Source organism: Cydia fagiglandana, chromosome 12, assembly GCF_963556715.1.
Source record: "Cydia fagiglandana chromosome 12, ilCydFagi1.1, whole genome shotgun sequence".
NCBI lineage: Eukaryota > Metazoa > Arthropoda > Insecta > Lepidoptera > Tortricidae > Cydia > Cydia fagiglandana.
The window spans coordinates 7,500,076-7,512,816 of NC_085943.1; the positions used below are offsets into that span (position 1 = coordinate 7,500,076).

Below are 12,741 nucleotides of genomic sequence, written 5' to 3' on the forward strand. Positions count from 1 at the left end.
TTTTACATTAATAATAATAACCATCAGAATTTTGTAAAATTGATTCCGATATTATTAAGACAGAGGGATTTATTTAGAGAAAAGTTGAAACAGCATCTCATCAAGGTGATTTTATTTCATGGAATTCCTTAATTGGCTTATTTGAAAGATTGATGTTGGTTGATGACATCTTTCATTACTTAAAATTAACAATAATGTTACATATAAGTACTTATAGATTTATACAATAATGCAGTTCATTTGCATGTTCTAAATTTAATAAATGAGAAGAGATAGTTACTCGTATTTCATTTATTATAAACAAAATTGTTTTGGTCTTTTAATCATATTTTTCTGACTAAATAATTGCTGAAAGAAGTCAGGTTTTCCAGTTAGTTGGTACTAGGTATCGATTGTAATGCACACTCCAAACACTAACATCAACTTAATAATAAAAGAATAATATGTGTTTGTGTACCTGTGGTAAGCTGCAGAATAAGGCGATGAACCACGCGAAACACAGCATTGTTTTACTTCGTGACCTGGCGACCGCCAACCTCAATGGATACAGGACTGCAAAAAACCTGCAGGAAACATAAAACATAACTTTAATGTTCATTTGCTACAATAAAATCGGATTTGCAAGATAGTATCAAATCGTTTTGATTCATAAATACTAGTTACACTACTCTATTGAGACGCTATTCACTCGGTTACAGTAAAGGATGACTCACGCCCCTGTTTCACCAACGTGACAGGTGCGACGAATTGTAAAATCACTGTTGCTGACGTCACAGGCATCCATGGGCTACGGTTACCACTTACCATCGGGCGGGCCGTATTCCTATTTGCCACCATCACTGTATTATTTAAAAAAACTTTATGATATCGGAATAAAACAGATATTTCTCTTGCTAAGTTTATGACAATTGTCACAAGAAACACTACAATTGTCACGAAATTCCGACATATAACTCATTACCTGTCAAGAATTACCTACAATTCTTCTAAATCTTTGACAATTGTCAGAAACTTCGCAGGAGAAATATCTGTTTTATTCCGATATAATAAAGTTTTTTTAAATAATACAAAGATGGCGGCAAACAGGAATACGGCCCGCCCGATGGTAAGTGGTAATCGTAGCCCATGGATGCCTGTGACGTCAGCAACAGTGATTTTACAATTCGTTGCACCTGTCACCGATGTGAAATTGGGGCTCCGACCCGAAGTTTCGGGCGCATTGTTTTCTATGCAAAGCATCACGTGATCCAGTGGCGGTACTTCCATACAAGCCCAAAAGCCGGGCTTGCCTTAGTTGCCTTACCGAAATTACGTAGTGATAAGATCAATAATCAATATAGATTATTTTTAAACCGCGCGCCAAATGAACCCGTATTATTAAATTCAAGCCACAGCGCGCGGACCGCGGCGCCAGCGTGTTGCAAAATTTTGCCGTGGCGCCTCCTCCGTGCGAAAGAAATCAGGCGTAGGATGAATATCTGCTGAGAATTTAGCTATCCTGCTCGCACTCGTCGGATTGCGGTTGCAAGCCGACGAGTGCGAGCTTGCTTTTTCGTCCCGCTCTAGGCGGTCTAAGCCTACAAACGCCATAGAACGATGTAATTATTTGTTGGTATGTATAGCAATTTTATAAGGCGATTTAAGCCGAGCTTTTGGTGCGAAGTTAGCTGCATAAGTTCACACGGGCACGCGTTTACTTCAAGTGTATTATTATTTAGTCGAGTCGAAAGTAACGAAAGGTCAATTTATTTAAGTGAATTTGAATTAAGTAGTGAATGTGGATTTGTTCGTTTGTTGTGACGTTTATAAGTGTTAACAATGGATGAAGTTGTTCCTTGTGACGGTATGAGATGCGTCCACGTATTACTCAACGAAAGCAAGGTAAAAATCAAAACCAACACCCGACTTGTCTATTCTCAGATAAGTCAGTCGCATTATAAGAGAAAATTTTGTACGGCCGTTTACAAAACACAAGGATTGTTGGTTTACTCCAATTAAGGCGTAATTAGAGTGACAGAGAAAGAAGCATGCAATTTGCAAATTTCAGTGTAAGCGGTAGGCCCTCTGATCATCATCATCATCATCATCATCATCATATCAGCCAGAGGACGTCCACTGCTGGACATAGGCCTCCCCCAATGAGTGCCACAATGACCGGTCTTGCGCCACCCGCATCCAGCGGACTCCCGCGACCTTCACCAGGTCATCAGTCCACCTTGTGGGCCCTCTGATATGTTTGTAAAATTCTATCTAGTAGTTATGGTAGTACCTAGTATGCCCTGTGCTGTGCGCTATGATAGCTCGCCGCGATACGCTAACAAATTCATTTGAGTCCAAAGAGTGAGATTGGACATTTATTACGAAAACATATCTTTCGGCTTGCCTTACTCCGAAACCCTAGGCACGCCACTGACGTGATCGCCTGTCATGTCATTGAAAAGTAAGCACCGGAAACCTCGGACACGAGTCTAAGAGTCATCCTAAGAGTGACATACCATTTCCAACTGCAGCTGCAATACTGTTCATTTTACTATAGAAACGCGTCGCTGTCATTGTCAATTTCCATAGTAAAATGAACAGTATTGCAGCTGCAGTTGGAAATGGAATGTCACTTTTAATAGCTCTAGCGATTTATTTATTTGCACAGACGATTTATTTTTTTACAGTGATGGCTACTCTCAAGCTACTCTCTACCTAACGTACCGTACACCGTATCACACGCACGTCACGTTCAAGGCCTCAGTGAGATGAAATATACTCATGTTTCGGAAACGAAACTAATTCACGCATGCAATACACGCATCTTCATGAATATTAAACACAACACATCGATCTTCACAGTGTTTGGTTTTGGTACTTCGCACCATTAAATAGAAAGCTTCCAATGCAAACATTGTACACCTAAAACGTTAACGCTACGCGCACGGTTGTGTCAATACACACGAGTAATATTAAATATTATTTGTAGGAAAATGTACAACTTAAAGCAATCGAAACACCAAAGCGTCGAGTCGTCACAAGCTAAGCGGTGCGAAGACAACCCGCAGTAAGCAGAAAGAGGCAGCCCTATAATTTTCTTATTTAGATAATGAATACTTAAGTATAATAACGGTGCGATGGGTTTATTCTCACAGAATATTATCTACACGATGTACTAAAATTAGATTTTTTATACATTTTTTTTGAAAGGGTAGACGATAATCTAGGTTAAAGAACAACATGCGTACAAGTATTTCAAAGTTTATTTTGAATCGACAGATTATTTGAATTTGAATATGTTATTTAATTTTCTATCTTTATAATACCTATCTAAATACTTATTGAAAATAAGGCCAATGTATTTAAAACACTCCGCCAAATCGTATCATGCTTGTAATATTGAATTTATCATTATTGAAATAAGGTAGAATATCAAACGTATAAAAACTACCTATCTATAATATAAAATCAAAGTTAAACTAATTATACCTATTCGTTGAAAAAAGATTTTCACCTAAACTTTTGACATTGAACCATACAGTAAATGGACTGACTGAATCATAGAGGATAAAATTAAATATATTAAAATATATGAGAATCTGTTAGCCAATTATTTTGGTAGCCGTAGTTAGTCCAGCCCTTATTAGCTAGGCAACAGAGCTAAACGAAAAATATCAAATAAGTGAGAAAAATATTTTTTTCTTCGTCTGGCGTAGCAGTCAGGTACCTACTCCTTTATGTATTACCGAAGCACTAGTACAAATTCGTAGGACTATCAAGTGACAAATACAATTAGAATTCTTTTCTCGGGAACAATACTATTGTGTAGTGAGAAAGAAATAAACGAAAAAAATACGATTATTATTGGTACTTTCAAAACTCCAATAACATTTTGTGAAGACCTATCGAAATTCTTCAATTAATTAGGATAATATTTAATTTGGAAATAGTTTGTTCCCGAGTGTTTGATATATTCTAATTTCTAAAATACTGTAAGTACTATCAATTATATATTTAGGTACCTACGAGTACCTACATAAAATAAACAATATTTATACTGTAAAAGTATAAAAACTTTGCCCACCGCGCCACAGTCTCACTCTCTTCAGAAAGTGTATCTGTAAGTACGTTATTTCGCTTTTAGTATCGCGGCGTACTTAATGTGACGTGACGCGGCGGGCAAAGTTATGTTAAAGGGCAAAATTATAAACACTTACGGTATACATACATAGTTTGGTAAAAACAGTGAATCTTAACAAAACAGCTGTCTATCCGTGTTTTATTTAATTATGCTCGTAATCACTGATTTTCAAGCCAGGATATATTTGGAGCATTCCATGAAATTGTCTACCGTTGTCCCGTACAAACGCGAAGTTTCTGAAGATTTAAAGGTATAAGAGTTTCCTTTTCAATGACAAATGGTCAAAAATATGCACAGAAGAATAATCGCCTGCTTTAAATGCCGAGAAAAAAGTCGCAACACAGGAAATAAAATACGTTTGTACGGGACAGCCCGTGGAATGCTCCATTTGGCATGGTGCGGACCATGCCAAATATGTACTGGCTTGAAAATCGTAATCATAACGTGCGTACGTGTTTACGGGAGGTACCTACTTATTGTATACCTACCTACACACGACAGGAATAATCATTTTCGCGTTATTTAAGCCACACGAACCTAGCCGCTGCCATACAATAGAAGTGACACTTACATTTTAAAACGAAGTTCTAAAATAAAACCGGTCAGGTGCGAGTCGGACTCGCGCAAAAAGGGTTGTAAGGGTCATGTTTCTTGTATCGGAGCCCCACTACAATATTTTTTTGTTTTTAGTATTTGTTATAGCGGCAACAGAAATACAACATCTATTAAAATTTCAACTGCCTAGCTGTCACGGTTCATGAGAATCATGAGATACAGCCTGGTGACAGACATACAGTCAGACGGATAGCGGAGTTTTAGTAATAGGGTCCCGTTTTTACCCTTTGGGTACGGAACCCTATAAATGAAATTTGACATCATAATACAATTAAAATGTGTACCTAAATCTTTATCTGGTATTTGTTTTCGTTGATGATATACGTAACTTAGATTGTGCGGCTTTGGCGGTGGCAGCGACTGTAAAGAAGTACCAAAATCTTACCGGTCAAGCGATATACAGACGAGTATGTTCGAGGAGAGGTATAGCCCGAAGGCCCGCAGCACGAGAAAGAACTTGCAGGCCAGGTTACCAGCCATCCATGCATTGGTAGTTCGCCACCCGATCTGAAAATAAACATTCATCAATTCATTGAAAATTATACCAGCAAGTTAAAAAAAAATAGTTTTATTTGCCAAAAAGTTTACAAGTTTTTCTTGACCACACTAGGCTACACCTGTCTTGTGGAGACATATACACGTGGATACAATGCTAAATTGAGTTACATCCTGCGCTGAAGTTTTAGTTTTCTAATAAGTGCATATCTAGTTATCGTGCAACGAGGGGGTAAGCACGGAAGAATGAATGAGCGCGCGGGGGGTAAGTGAAATATTGCGAACGAGGAATAAAGCTTCTGCTGCCTTCTTGAGTCAAACAGACCCAGTTAAAGTGACATTCCATTTCCAACTGCAGCTGCAATACTGTTCATTTTCTATGGAAATTGACAATGACAGCGACGCGTTTCCATAGTAAAATGAACAATATTGCAGCTGCAGTTTTTTTTTTTTTTTTTTTTTTTTTTTTTTTTTTTTTTTTTTTCTTGGGAAACAAACAGCTTTCAATCTTACACAATATGAATTAATATTAATAATACACAAGCCAAAACAGTTTCCACTGATAAATTAAAACAGAAATGCTCAAAGGGAATAACTTAATGAAATACAAAGGATACAAATAAAATACAAAGAATACAAAAGTATTATCCAAAGCAATCAAGTAAACCGAAAGTTATTGAACTGATATTTTAGCTGGCTAGTTAAAACGAGAAAAAAAAACAAATACTTAGTTACCTACATCCTATACTTATGTAAGTGTGTTCTTATTTAGGTTATAGTTTATTTTTCATTGAGGTGACAAATTTACCCAGCTTCATGTTGAACACATCAAAATTGGAATATTTAGAGTTATACGTAGAGCATGCTCTAACAAGATATGAGTTTTTGAAGTACCTAGTACGACAGAATGGAATGGCAAATAAAGCTTTGGATCTAGTTCGGGAATTAGGACATCTATATGAAATATTGCTAATAAGATATTGCGACTCGATTAGATGGTTTAGTAATTTAAACAGAAAAATTTGATCTTTTTGCTCCCTGCGCAGCTGGAGACTTACCATGTTATCACTATCAAACAATTTGAATCTATATTTCAACCATTTAATAAATTTATTTTGGATTTTTTCAATGGCATTAATATGCACTGCATATTGAGGACTCCAAACGACCGAAGCGAATTCTAAATGCGATCTGACAAAGGCATTATAAAGTAAAATAATGTAGAGTACAGTTGGAAATGGAATGTCACTCTAAGATACATTATACTTACGTCATAATTTCATATTATAAGTTTGACGTTTAAAAGAACACTTGCACTCTAACTCTACCTACTCCAGCATAGTGGATTTGCTGTAATATTAATTAACATATTTTGACACGTGTTAATAATCTACTCTTAATTAAAATATAATATCGTTAAATATGTAATATGACTAAGCTCATGCCATTAGGTGTACTGAACCTTAAACAAAGGATAACGTAAGGCATTACCACAAGATAATAATTAACGGGCTATTATTATAAACCGATCAATTTATAAATAGGTACCTAAATAATAGTAGGGTGCGAAATACGAGACGCGGTTATTGAAAACAAGATATGACGGAGAATTAAAGGCGAAATATAACGCTACGTCTTACGTAGGCGAACAACGCGCGAACGCGGCGCGGCGCGGCGCGGCGAAATCAATCCTTTGATGCCCATAGAAGTGTCCTACGTAAGCGATCTCGTTGCGAACGCGGTGCGGCGCGATTTGCACGCGAATGTCAGGCGGCGCGGCGCCTTTCTAAGATTAAATTGTAACCGGCTTATGATATTTAGGTACCAAATATTTCGTACGTTGTTACAGTACCGTAAAACGGGGTGAGTAGGTTTCGCGGGGAGAGGTGGGTTATGAATGGGGAGAGAAGGTTTGAGAGGGGGGTGAGAAGGGATTTTAAGGTTACCTACTGCTACAAAAATAACGTATTCCAATTTAAAATGGAGCTATAGTAATACGCATAAAAAAAATAAATCGATCCAACAATCTTCCAAAATCACCTTTGTATGAAAACCCCTCTCACCCCAAATACGAGGCACTACGGGGTGAGGTGGGTTTTCCTCTTTATCGTCAAAGTTATGAAATGGAACTACCCAAAATAAAATACAAACGTCCGGAACACTTATTATATACAGTATACAACTATACACCATTCAGTTTTCATATGTAAAAATAAAATGTTATCGAGGTTTGAATTTCAGTTTTGACCCTATTCACCTCTTTTTACGGTAACGATCAATATATGAATGCCGCTCATCAATATGAAGCATATCATATTAAGTATTGTCACTACGACAAGGTACGAAATGGTAGAGACGTCTAAATCCTTGAAATATTCATTAACTGTCAGAATGCTTACACAAAATATAATACTGACTTTATCCGACTATTGTTTGCCAGAGCTTAATTTTAAACCCTTTTACGACACTGAGTGACAATACCTTCGACCAATTATATTTTGGAGAACATAGAAATTATAGTAGATTATAGTAGATACAGGCAGCCAATTATAGGAAATCACAGATAGTGAAAAAACCCCAAATACCCCAATTGCTTTTACCCCAATTATATTGGGGTAAAAGCGGGTGTGTAATGTTTAGTATTTACATTACACTTTGGGGAAAACTATTGTAAAAATAAACGACTGGTTAAAAAGCAGAATGGGGAAAAACGCGAATGGAACAAAAAATATAGGGGAACTAAAATTTTGGCTAGCTAATCTAAGCACTCACGATTTTATCGTACGGTCGCAGAATTTCATTTCCTACCCAATTTGTGCCTTGCCACAGTGACAATAGTATGAGGTCCCTTGCGAATTTCATATTGATTGTCACTGTGGCAAGGTACAAAGTGGGTTGGACATTAAATTCTTTGTACGAGTAAGAAAACCTTTTCTCCGCAACGTTAGACTTACAAAATTGGATTGCTATCGAAATCACCAGATATACTAGTAGGTACGCGGAATTTTGGACTTGGCAATTAAATACATTATTGGCAAGAATGTATACTGTATACCTCATCAGAAAATTCCTTTCTTTTCAACCCTGGATGGCAAAGGAAGATTGCTTTTTGTACAAGAATATTTTACAAGTAATTAACTCGGTGCCCAGTGAGCAAAGTTCGTTGCCCGGCCACCCCAGACAATTTATATTTAAAATAAGTACGATAACATTTTTCACAGATGTAAATTTTATTATTTAGAAAAAATTGCAACATGGGTTGTTTAAGTGCCTTATTTTTACAATATAATTCGATGCAGTACCTAGGCGAGAAAAAATATTAGCCTGTCATAGATATGTTTCAGATAACCGTGTTTTTTTCGAAAAAACCGGCCAAGTGCGAGTCGGACTCGCACACGAAGGGTTCCGTACCATTATCTAAAAAAACGGTCACCCATCCAAGTACTGACCCCACCCGACGTTGCTTAACTTCGGTCAAAAATGACGTTTGTTGTATGGGAGCCCCACTTAAATCTTTATTTTATTATGTTTTTAGTATTTGTTGTTATAGCGGCAACAGAAATACGTCAACTGTGAAAATATCAGCTGTCTAGCTATCACGGTTCGTGAGATACAGCCTGGTGACGGACGGACGGACAGCGGAGTCTTAGTAATAGGATCCCGTTTTACCCTTTGGGTACGGAACCCTAAAAACAAAATTTCCTAAAGAAACTCCTATGAAACAAACAAAATTTAAAAAGACATCAACGCGTGCCGACTGAACCTCATTCACTTTGATTACTATACAACACCTTATCTTAAGTACCTACTATTTAAGACTAATGCCTTGAGCATAATAACGAGGACCATCAGCATTCATCAAATCGCGCCGCACCGCGGTCACAACGAGATCGCTTACATAGGACACTTCTATGGGCATCAAAGGATTGATTGAGCCGCCTCGCGCCGCGTCCCGCCGTTTCGCTTCGGGATCGCGCGATGTTCGCCTACATAAGACGCTGCGTAAGCAAGATCCATATTTATTAAAAAACTTTCAACTTTCAAGATTCTTACAGATTCTGTCAAACAACATCCCATTTGACAGTATCTGTCAACAATAATACTTAAGTAATTTTATTTTGTACTTAACCATGACAAAATATGATCTTACACTAAATTTGACAAAAAAACTGTCAAATTTGACAGTTTGACAGATCATGTCAATATACACTGGGATTCTATACCATGTCACTTTGTACCAAATATTCCCATACGAAACCCAAAAAGTCGCCCAAAAATATATAAGCACAGCGATCACTGGGGCTGCAAGTGCGTTGCCGGCCCTTAAGATGAGAAATGCAGTCTACAAAAAATTACCCAACATTGACATTTAGTACTAAACTATGACAAAATATAATACTTTACACTAAATTTGACAAAAACGAACAAATTTGACAGTTTGACAGATTATGTCAATATACATTATGCCATGTCACTTTGTAGTAAATATTACCATACACATAAATGCATGTATATAAGTAGCGTACACGAAGAGAGGCCTATAGGTCAGCAGTGGGCGACTGAAAGCGAAAATTATGATGATGATGATTACCATATAATTACCTATTCTATTCTATTCTATTCAATAATAATATTTAATTAATTTTATTTTGTACTTAACCATGACAAAATATGATCTTACACTAAATTTGACAAAAACTGTCAAATTTGACAGTTTGACAGATCATGTCAATATACACTGGGACACTGTAACATGTCCCTTTGTACCAAATATTCCCATACGAAACCCAAAAACTCGCCCAAAAATACATACGCACAGCGATCACTGGCGCTGCAAGTGCGTTGCCGGCCCTTAAGATGAGAAATGCAGTCTACAAAAAATTACCCAACATTGACATTTAGTACTAAACTATGACAAAATATAATACTCTACACTAAATTTGACAAAAAAAAACAAATTTGACAGTATGACAGATTATGTCAATATACATTATGCCATGTCACTTTGTACTAAATATTACCATACACATAAATGCATGTATATAAGTGGCGTACACGAAGAGAGGCCTATAGGTCAGCAGTGGGCGACTGAAAGCGAAAATGATGATGATGATGATTACCATATAATTACCTATTCTATTCTATTCAATAATAATATTTAAGTAATTTTATTTTGTACTTAACCATGACAAAATATGATCTTACACTAAATTTGACAAAAACTGTCAAATTTGACAGTTTGACAGATCATGTCAATATACACTGGGACACTGTAACATGTCCCTTTGTACCAAATATTCCCATACGAAACCCAAAAACTCGCCCAAAAATACATAAGCACAGCGATCACTGGGGCTGCAAGTGCGTTGCCGGCCCTTAAGATGAGAAATGCAGTCTACAAAAAATTACCCAACATTGACATTTAGTACTAAACTATGACAAAATATAATACTTTACACTAAATTTGACAAAAAAAAACAAATTTGACAGTTTGACAGATTATGTCAATATACATTATGCCATGTCACTTACTAAATATTACCATACACATAAATGCATGTATATAAGTGGCGTACACGAAGAGAGGCCTATACTCAGCAGTGGGCGACTGAAAGCGAAAATGATGATGATGATGATGATGATGATGATGATGATGATGATGATGATGATGATTACCATATAAATCATGACCCGAACTTACTAACCCGAAATTACAAAAAAAAAAATTAATCTATGTAAAACGGTCAAGTGCGAGTCGGATTTCAATATATCCATACAAAAAGTCATCAGCGCCTGATGGAGTTAATAGCAAAGTTTTTTCGTAAATTCGTACCTTCAGAACGATATATCTCGAAAACGGTAAGAGATAAAGCAAAATGGACTTCAGTTTTGAGCTGATGTTAGTACAAAGTACTAAACGATTAATGCATTTCCGTATACATAGACCTTTTTTGGGACCGATTTGGACAAAAAAAAAATCAAAAAATGAAAAATAAAAATTTGACCCGGGTCTAAAATCTTTATTTTTAGAGCTAGAGAGATGAAAAAAAAACCGTTTCTGTAAAATTTTAATATCTTTTGTTCAACCCCAAATCCAACCATATAGTCTTGTAACTTTAATTTAAAAAAAAATAACTATGGTCAAAAATCACGTTTGTTGTATGGGAGCCCCATTTAAATCTTTATTTTATTCTGTTTTTAGTATTTGTTGTTATAGCGGCAACAGAAATACATAATCTGTGAAAATTTCAACTGTCTAGCTATCACGGTTCGTGAGATACAGCCTGGTGACAGACGGACGGACGGACAGCGAAGTCTTAGTAATAGGGTCCCGTTTTACCCTTTGGGTACGGAACCCTAAAAAGAGGTTAAAGTTGACTAGTGACGCTACGTGAATGCTCTTTCTGATAAAAATAAAATCTTTTATAGGTACATTTCCACCAAACCTAAGTTAGGAGCTGTGCTTGCCGCTAACTTCATTAACTTCTTTTTAGTTGGAAGACTAGTGAGTTAAAGTTCATTACCCTTTTGCGATAATACAGCGGAGCAAACCTTGCTCGCATCTTATTGAATATTTATTGAATATATGTACTCGTATTTGCATATATCTCGTTGCTCACGAAGCGCACATGTCGCGCTGACTTCTAATATCGCATAAGTACCTACTTAAATGTTTATTATATTTGAATGAGATTATTACATATACATATTGTACAAAGCACCTAACTCAATTCAGTTGTGACGGACGGGCACAGACCAAACGGGTAACTAGGAAACCTACACTGAGCACGGACTGACATGACCTTGGCCGATTTTTTCAATGGGGGCCTATAATATCGTCATCACCAACTGATAAGGTGACAACTAGGTAATTATTTGCCTCCAAACGAGCACGCGAATCACCTGGCCGCGTAGCCAAGATGCCAATCGCTTACGCTCCGTAGCGATCGAAACGCAACTGTCACTGTCGCGCTAATATGGCAGAGTGATAGAGAGACATAATGCTTTTCGTTGTCGAAACGATAGCGATTGTAACCTTGGCTAGGCCGGCTGGTGGTAAGCGATTACCGACGCCCATGGATGCGGGACTAGAGGGATTATAAGCGTGTTGCGGGCCTTTAATATGGGAGTACGCTCTTTTCTTCAAATTAAGATTTCAAGGTCGCATGGGTCTGGAAATACCTCAGGAAACAGTTCATTCCACTGTTTTACAATTGAAGAAGGATTATCAACATCTTCTAATTAATATTCCAGTCACGTTGTTTCCTTTTAATTGTAAAATTAGGAAGGTACGGTATAAAAAAAGGTACTAGTGCTCGACATGCTAATGCCCAATAGATGACACCTTGCTGCAAAGACTAGGAATCCTCTAGACCGAGTTTAGAGCAATTATTTCATGCAACCGATGATGCCAAAAATGCGGGGGTGCGCGGGACGAGGTGAGCGAAGTCCTGTGCCGTGATTGGTCCGTTCAAAGACACGGACGTCACACAAAGACACTTTCGAATCGA

General features: G+C 37.1%; 1 protein-coding gene and 1 long non-coding RNA gene across 2 annotated transcripts in view; both read right to left on the minus strand.

Annotated features, from left to right (window-relative positions):
- Window positions 1-12,741, minus strand: part of LOC134669517 (adipokinetic hormone/corazonin-related peptide receptor variant I-like) — a 147,426-nt gene that overhangs the window by 94,122 nt on the left and 40,563 nt on the right. Inside the window, exons 2-3 of the mRNA XM_063527112.1 lie at window positions 5,121-5,242; window positions 458-563 (exon numbers count right to left, since the gene is read on the minus strand). Of these exons, the coding sequence (XP_063383182.1) occupies window positions 458-563; window positions 5,121-5,242 (228 nt within the window). The remainder of the gene's footprint in view (window positions 1-457; window positions 564-5,120; window positions 5,243-12,741) is intronic.
- LOC134669523 (uncharacterized) lies at window positions 6,014-6,444 on the minus strand. The gene is made up of 2 exons (XR_010098914.1): window positions 6,135-6,444; window positions 6,014-6,097 (listed from the first exon to the last, which is right to left on the minus strand). It is a non-coding gene; the product is annotated as an uncharacterized LOC134669523 (long non-coding RNA).